The 8875-nt window shown below is 40.7% G+C and overlaps 1 protein-coding gene across 1 annotated transcript; it reads left to right on the plus strand.

Moving 5' to 3' along the window:
• Nucleotides 1-231: 231 nt before the first annotated feature.
• Nucleotides 232-5033, plus strand: LOC106561973 (fibroblast growth factor 3-like). The gene is made up of 3 exons (XM_014126471.2): nt 232-1093; nt 2488-2591; nt 3236-5033. Exons 1-3 carry the CDS (start codon nt 817-819, stop codon nt 3620-3622), a joined length of 768 nt encoding a protein of 255 aa, XP_013981946.1. The 5' UTR covers nt 232-816; the 3' UTR covers nt 3623-5033.
• The last annotated feature ends 3842 nt before the right edge of the window (nt 5034-8875 follow it).

Raw genomic sequence — 8875 nt, forward strand, 5'->3', positions numbered from 1 at the left:
ATTTATAATATTAAGTGAGACACTATTTTATTACGGACCTAATAGGCGAAAGAAACTAAACCCTAAAAGTTGGTTTACTGATCCCTGGGAGTGCTTAGTTAGGATAATTGAAATGACATAAAGGTTTGCAGATGTTTCAAATAACCCTATTTTTGAGCCACGACCCAAATGTTTTGTTTTGTTTAAGACTCCTACCTTCACCTGTTAAACTGAATTGATAGGGCACTTGGATAGGCGCACATGTCTTAAACCACAGTGTATAATTTGCTCTTTGGGATATTTCAAAAAAGGAGTTCAGAGGGAAACGGATGGCTCGCTCTTTGTGATGCGGTTTTCCGCAATAAGCCACTGTGTGTAACGCTGTGTAATTTTATCCACGCTGCACTCTCTTGATTCACGCAAGGCTGATACCTTGCCTCCCCCTTTCCTTTGTATCAATTGGTCGGAGTTCAGGCTATTGTCACTGGAAGGTTCTTTTAGATCTGTGCACGCTGTCGATCAGCGAAATCTCACGAAAGGCTCCTTGTAGGATACAGAAGTTTTTACAGTCCTCTGTAGGGAGAGCAAAGGAGACGACAACAGCCAGGACGAGACCGCACTGTTGCCAACGCACCGGCCCTAATCGACCGCGGCTTCACCAGATCACTTCAGATAAAGAGACCGCAGAGGAACACATCTGCGTGCCAATGTTTCGTGGGCAGGATCATTACGTTTTGCCAGCACTGCGGCAAAGGCATACGCCAACTCTTTAATGGGACCCCGGAGGCCATTCCTATCCATTCTTGTCAGAATCTTAGGATATACAGCCATGCCACAATGGTTATAATTCAGTTCCTGTTGTTGCTGAGTTTCTTGGACCAAAGCAAGCAGGATTATCTGTCTCCGAGGCTTGCTTGGACTTCAGGGGCGCCTTGTGCCAGGGGCCAGGCGTGTGACCCAAGGCAGCGGAGAGATGCTGGGGGACGCGGTGGAGTCTACGAGCACCTCGGAGGAGCACCAAGATGCAGAAAACTTTACTGTGCAACCAAATATCATTTGCAAATACACCCAAGCGGGAAAATAGACGGTTCTCTTGAGGAAAACAACCAATTTAGTAAGTATAGGCTATAATACATTTTGTATTTCCTTTATATGTGTAGCCTACACGTAGAAAAAAAGGTTATAACCAAACATGGTTATATGCTTGCTTTATATATGGCACCCCTTAAGGTTCTTCCAAGTACCGAAATTGGTTCCATATAGAACCCTATGGAACCCAAGGGTTCTATATCGAATCAATTTTGGTTGAGTGAAGAAGAACCTCCGGGGTTCTGATCAAAGAACCCTAAAAAAGGGCTCTATATAGAACCTTTAGGGGTACCATAATATATGACGCACGCAATATAACCTAAGAGCGTATATATTTTGTTTTATATTGAAGATCTCATGTGGTTAAAGAACACTGTTTGTTTCATAAGCATTTGAAAAACTTAATTATAACGGAAATATCTGTTGCATTTAATAATTAATGTTTTAATTGTGTGGCGCTGGAAGTATCATTCCATGCGATTTGGACTATATTTTTATTCATAGCTGCATTAGGTCAGGCATGCTCTTTATAAAACAGTATTAGCCTATCGGGTACAGTAGATCATATAGACGACAACACCGGTAGGTAAGCTGTCATACATGTGATGCAATATATACCAAACGGATCACTTCCCACTGTTCCCCACATAAACTGCCCCCCCAGGCTACCTCATCAGGGTCACAATTACGGCGTTCACAGATCATTGGTATACTGAATGGTTTCCTCTTGCACATTTGACTTGGGCAGTGTAATCATGTTTGTATATCTTTGAAAACGTGACCAGAGGACACTTATTAACTGTTGTATTTAAACACTTAGGCATAGTCACTTATCAGGCAATAGAGCGCCCATTAGCCAAACCCAAACACTAAAACGAGGCCTATTTACATATGAACATCATAATTAACAGACTATGAGAGACACAAAAGCTGGGTCGTAGCGGATGTATTTATCCAATCAATGACGATTATCCGAAGCCACTGAATACCCTACATAGACTAATCAATGGGTGATGAGAAGAGCAAATAAACCCAAATGTAATATTTTTTTCATCTTACAACTTCTAAACATCCAATTAGATTTTAATTTATCCAAGTTATTTGTGAGCAAATTGACTTTTGTGATGACATTACAACCAACAATTTAAAAAAAGATACACAGTAAAGCTATTTTTATTAACATTTCATAGACGTTGTGTTTCTACATCCGACACTTAACCAAAACGCATAACGTTTATTATCATGATAAGCCCAACGTTTTTCTGTGCGTAATGGAGCCCGAGAACGGCGAAGCCACTGCACGTCATCCAAATGATAGCGTCATGAAGGAGAGTACTACTACTCCTATAGTCTACTATAGCTTGATGTAAATGTTCTTCAGAATGCATCAATGCATAACATTTGGTCTCATCTTCTCAGGCATCATGGAGATCACAGCAGTGGATGTTGGAGTGGTAGCGATAAAGGGGATATTTTCCGGGAGGTATCTGGCCATGAATGATAAAGGACGTCTATACGCCTCGGTAAGTGTTGTCACATTTGCCAAGATACCTAAATATGCTTTAAGAGGATTCGGGTAACAAGGAGCGCTATTTGAATCCATCTATCCATTGGGGTGTTTATCTTGCGTAAAACTGCACCAAACTTTAGGGATTTCCCTAAACAACATATCTTATATGAGGCTTTTGCGACTGCTCCAACTAATTGGTCACTGCTCTAGTTCTCAAGAGTTTGAAGCAGCCTATCATTAATGCAAGGCATTATGATCAATCACATGGAATGTGTTTGTGTTTCTGTGGGTGTCTGTGTTTGGTTTTACTATCTTTGTGGGGCCCAGAAGTCCTCACATTTTGCTGGTCCCCACAAGGAAAAATGCTATTTTAGGCTTAGGGGTTTGGGTTAGAATTAGGGTTAGGGGTCAGGGAAAATAGTATTTTGAATGGGAATCAATTGTTTGGTCCTCACAAGGATAGCAAAACAACGGTGTGTGTGTGTGTAGATGTTGATATCAGTGAATCAAGGAGGCCTAATTGAATAGCTTTCATGTGAAATTGTGATTTCATAGATAGGTCTATTTGAGTATTGGTCCAAGGCCATGAATGAAAGGATTAATGAAAGGACTGATTGACAATGATGAAAGGTTGATTGACATTTTGTTCTCTTTCAGGATCTGTTCAACCAGGAGTGTGAGTTCCTGGAGCGGATTCATGAGCTGGGCTACAACACCTATGCTTCACGACACCACTCCACCCTGCAGCCCCCTGCAGGGGGTGGCAGTGGCAAACGACGAGCCAGTGCCAAGAGGCAGTGGTATGTGTCCATCAATGGGAAAGGCCGGCCAAGGAGGGGCTTTAAGACACGCAGCACTGACAAAGCCTCCCTTTTCCTGCCTCGAGTGCTAGGCAATAAGGACCATGAGATGGTGCGAAAGCTCCGTGACAGCCAGAGGCCTCCAGCTGGACAGCAGAGTCCCACTATGGGCCGGGCTGAGCACCGGAGACGGAGACACAGGGCCCGGGGCAGAAAGGGCAGAACCAAGAGGCCTGGTGACTGACTAACACTCGCCACTGCCTGAGAGCAGTAGGCCCTATTTCTCCGCTGAGGAGCACCAGTTCACGGCACATGAAACGGACCAAAAACAGACTTACTGAAATATCTATCTTAGAAGGAGAAAATTTCACTTGGATCAGTCAGTGGCAGCAAGCTATACTTCGTTGTTCAAGCTCCCGCCAAAATCCTTGCTTGAGATACATGCAACTCGAACCATCCCACTACAACTATTGCAATACCAACACAAGATTTGCCTGGGAATTCAAGTCAGGCACATACATCTAAAGTTAGATCTACCACTACACAAGTATGAAAGGATGATACATTTTGTGTTTGTTTTGTACATACACGTGTGAATGTGACTAAAGTCAACACAGCTGGATATCTTCTTACTGTTATATTACCTGGAAGAAGACAAGTTGTTTTTGTGTTCTTGTGGAACTTTTTAAAGATCATAAATAATGTATGTATATATGTGTACAGTTATTTTTCATATCCGTTTCATTTATCAGCAGCTTTAAGTTCAAGCAAGAACTGGACATCATTCAAGTGCTTACAGATGCCAAGTTGGTGGTATGCACCATCATTCACGTGCTTACAGATACCAAGTAGGTGGTATGCACCATCATTCAAGTGCTTATCGATGCCAAGGAGGTGGTATGCTCCAGAGAAATAGAAATATAGCAAAGCACTTTTTCAAACTAACATAAAAAGAAAACAAATAAAAACATGGGAACACATTTATTTTGAAATGTAGTTATGATGTGATAGTGTACTGTCTGTAAACTGCAAGAAGTACTTTGTATATTGCTAATGATATGAATATTTATTTGGTACCTGTGTTTTTTAAATTATTGATGAGATTGTTTCTACATTTACCAATGTTATTCTTTTTTACTTTGTTGTAACCAACCAGGCGTACCCCTCACTCAACGTATGGTACCGAGATATATTGTCAAAACAAATGGTCAATCTGGCTTGTCAATCATGACTTTGTTTTGTTAATTGGTGTAACAAGCTAGTGCAACTGAACAGACAAAATACGTCAAATTTACTTATCAAATCCTCGTTGTCCATTTTTGGGCATGAGAGCACACTCAACTGACTCCATTTTGTTCTGCCCATGACCATGTTTTGTACTTCAACCCAGGTTGGGATCATCTCTGTCAGTTCTGACACCACTGTTCCAACACCAGGTAGGTCTAGCTTTGGTCTTGCATGTTGCTCATAGATTGCCGTTCTGTTCAGAGCATGGGGGATCCAGCTTTGTTCCACTCCATGTTAACACAAATATGTCATTGTCATGATTTTGTTCACCACCAATCAATTATTTTATGGTGAATGTTGAGTCATGAGGCTATAGTGAACACTGTAACATATAAACAATAAACTATCAAGTATTTGTTTTAATGTCATATGGACATTTTTAACCTGTGAACGTTGTGTTTAAAAAGGCTTCTGGGGTTAAGAGGGAGGTCTAATTTTAGCATCTGAGTTACCTCTGTCAAGGCGAGGTGATTATTACAGTTTCAAAATAATATTGGCTACTGATGGCAAAATGTACATTTTTAAAAGCTGAATGGTTGTTTCTTTACTTCCAAGTACCATGACTTTATAGCTTGCCTTTATCAACCCTAATAGTGTGATCCCACGGTCCTGAAGTAAAATGGCTCTCATGGCCTTCCAGCAGAATGGAACTCTCTCAGGGGAACCAATCCCTTCTATGTGCTGTACCCTGTTCACTCATTCACAGTGACTGCACCTCTTTTAATGACAGAGAAAGTGTTAGGGATACAATAAGATATTTTTAATTGCAAGCACTGTCATTGAATGTTGAATGAAAGTTTATATGAAAAACTGAACCTAGCAACCAACCACTAACTGTGTATTGCTATATCTATAGGAGCATATAAAGAAGTGTTATCCTATACCTTGAGGGTCTGAAAGCTTCCTGAGCATGACAATAGAGCGTCTCTGGGGGAACCTGGGAAGCTGTGTCGCCCGAGACATTCTGCTTTTTTTCAAAACCAACCAAAGCCTCAGATCCAATAAACAAGGCAATCCCTCCTGAAAAAGAAACTGTGTCATAGAAAGTGTAACATGTTGCTATAGTTGGTTGTGAATGCCAAACTCTAATATTACTTAACCGGAATGTGGGACTTTTGATAAGTGGAAGTATTGAATTAGCCTTTGTGTTTCCCCGCCCGCTGTCTTATTTTCAACAATCAGCTGCATCTCGTCTAATCTCACGGGACAAAACATAATGTCTTCATCTTAATAGCCTGATGACTAGGGTCTAGGCTAAGCGGTCACCCTACAAAGATATGCATTTATCAGTCAGACAATAAAATCTACATTCTGATGTAGCCTAATATCTGCTGGCTAACAAAAATATATGATATTTCCCAGGAGAGCATTAGACATGAATTACAGTACCAGTCAAAGGTTTAGACACACCTACTCATTCAAGGGGTTTTCCTTCTTTATTTTTTTACTATTTTATACATTGTAGAATAATAGTGAAGACATCAAAACTATGAAATAACACCTATGGAATCAGGTAGTCACCAAAAAAGAGTTAAACATATCAAAATACATGTTATATAAGGAGATTCTTCAAAATAGCCATCCTTTGCCATGATGACAGCTTTGCACACTCTTGGCATTCTCTCAACCAGCTTCACCTGGAATGCTTTTCCAACAGTCTTGAAGGAGTTCCCACATATGCTGAGCACTTGTTGGCTGCTTTTCCTTCACTCTGCGGTCCAACTCATCCCAAACCATCTCAATTGGGTTGAGGTCGGGTGATTGTGGAAGCCAGGTCATCTGCTGCAGCACTCCATCACTCTCCTTCTTGGTCAAATAGCCCTTACACAGCTTGGAGTTGTTTTGGATCATTGTCCTGCTGAAAAACAGATGATAGTCCCACTAAGCGCAAACCAGATGGAATGGAGTATTGCTGCAGAAGGCTGTGGTAGCCATGCTGGTTAAGTGTGCCTCGAATTCTAAATAAATCACAGACAGTATCACCAGCAAAGCACCCTCACACCATCACACCTCCTCCTGCTTCATGGTGGGAACTACACATGCGGAGATCATCCATTCACCTACTCTGTGTCTCACAAAGACACAGCGGTTGCAACCAAATATCTCAAATTTGGACTCATCAGACCAAAGGATAGATTTCCACCGGTCTAATATCCTTTTCTCGTGTTTCTTGGCCCAAGCAAGTCTCTTCTTCTATTGGTGTCCTTTAGTAGTGGTTTCTTTGCAGCAATTCGACCATGAAGGCCTGATTCACGCAGTCTCCTCTCAACAGATGTTGTTGAGATGTGTCTGTTACTTGAACTCTATGGAACATTTCTGGGATCTTAACCCATCATCAATGTGTGACCCCCTGGCATTTTTGAAGATGAAAATAAATAGACAGGATCAATTGAACTTGCATGTAAAGGTTGTAGCCTAATCTGACATGATAACTGAAACTGGGTTATTCACTAGGCCTCTATTTTATACCCACAATTACATCCAGCTTACAAACAAAGAATGAAAATGACAATTTTGATAAAGCCGATATCAATATTTAACTGGGGGTTATGGGACATGTTCATTCAACTTAATAGGAAGCATACAGAAATCAGGAGTTAAAACTGATTTCAATTGTAGAAATTGAGGCTACCATGCAGCTTGGCCCCTTCTGCATATTCCCACACAGATCATGTTGTTCTCCTGTTCCCTTCGGTGCTCCCGCAGAACATCTATTCAGGCACATGACACTCTTATTAGTTCAGTGGCACTAAGCAAGTAAACAAAAGGTCAGTAGTTAGAGTTTGCGTCCCGATATGGTGACTTCTGTTGACCCGCACAACACAATGGTGTGTCTGGCTTTCGCCATGTCAAGGGGAGATGCTCATTAGTGCACTAGCAAACTTCCCCTTCCACAGTCGACCCGGTAAGACCTGTAATGACATCCAGTGATTGAAAGCATTGTATTCCACAACTACGGCAGACGGCGGGATAAACCATAGGCTATCACAGGTAAGCAAGCACAGATTCTCTTTTCCCATCTATGGAAAGCATCTCGTGTTAACTTGTAGACACTGCACCCTAGGGGTAGGGCGTTAGGCTAGTGGTTTTCTAATAAGACAAAGGCTTTACAGAAAATTACAAAATAGGCCAAACGTTAATAACGTGAAACATTAACATTAGACGTTTTACACTTTTCCGCCAAACAACGATGGTAATAATGAAGCAATGCACATCAATGTGGCACCAATTTGGATTTTTCAGTAAATATATGGAGTGCAAATACTTTTTCTTTTTAATGTCAAACGCTTATATACTCATATATGACACGAAATGTGACCTAAATAAATCAATAATGAGCTTATGAACAGCAAGTCATAATTTGAGCAAATTCAATATAATTCCAAGCAATCATCAGAATAATGCTAAAAAGAAGAGGAGTGATGATGCAAAGATTATGAAATTTAAGAATTTGAATAAGCTACCATTATTGTTGCTGCTATTGTAGTTTGAACATGTAATCTTAACAATCAGTGAAATGTGTCCCACCAAATTAAAACGGCAGGTATTCAGTGTCTCTCCAAAAGGAGACAGGCCCTCATGCCTGCTGAAATGGTGTGGCCAGGAATTCCGCCTTCTGAAAACCTTGTGAGGCTTTTGTGTCTGTCCTGTGCAGGCCGTCTCCACTGCTTACCATGACCTCTCAGCCAAATTGACACTTCACTGTTTTGGTTATCAATTTTTTTATTTGTTGAGCATCTTCCCCTAATGGTCAAATAACAACTTGACTGAGAAGTGACATATTGATGTGGTCTAAATTATGCTTATTTAAATATAGACACAATTTCCAAATTGTGTGAGACTCTTTGTCTGAAATAATATTTGGTGCACATCAGACAGTATTTATAAGATGCCATAAAATAATGAGCAAAAGTGTTAAAATCACGACTTCTATCCCACAAGAGTGACAGGCCTACTTCAAAGGCCTGTTGATCGATTAACTTTAAAATAAAAGTGACGTAGCCTAACCCTGAGTCTATACCAAAATTATGTTATACCATTTTTTTTCCGGAAATACATTTTACACAATTAGTGACATTCACTTTCAATTTCATTTTCTTTCACCAGCAGAAATAAAACTAGAAAGAAATTATAGTCACCGAAATGGCTGCTGTCAGATACCCTGGCTGACGCAACCCACGTGATATAGGAGGTCTTCGAGTTTGGTATC

The sequence above is a fragment of the Salmo salar genome, chromosome ssa11 (assembly GCF_905237065.1).
Source record: "Salmo salar chromosome ssa11, Ssal_v3.1, whole genome shotgun sequence".
NCBI classification, from domain to species: domain Eukaryota; kingdom Metazoa; phylum Chordata; class Actinopteri; order Salmoniformes; family Salmonidae; genus Salmo; species Salmo salar.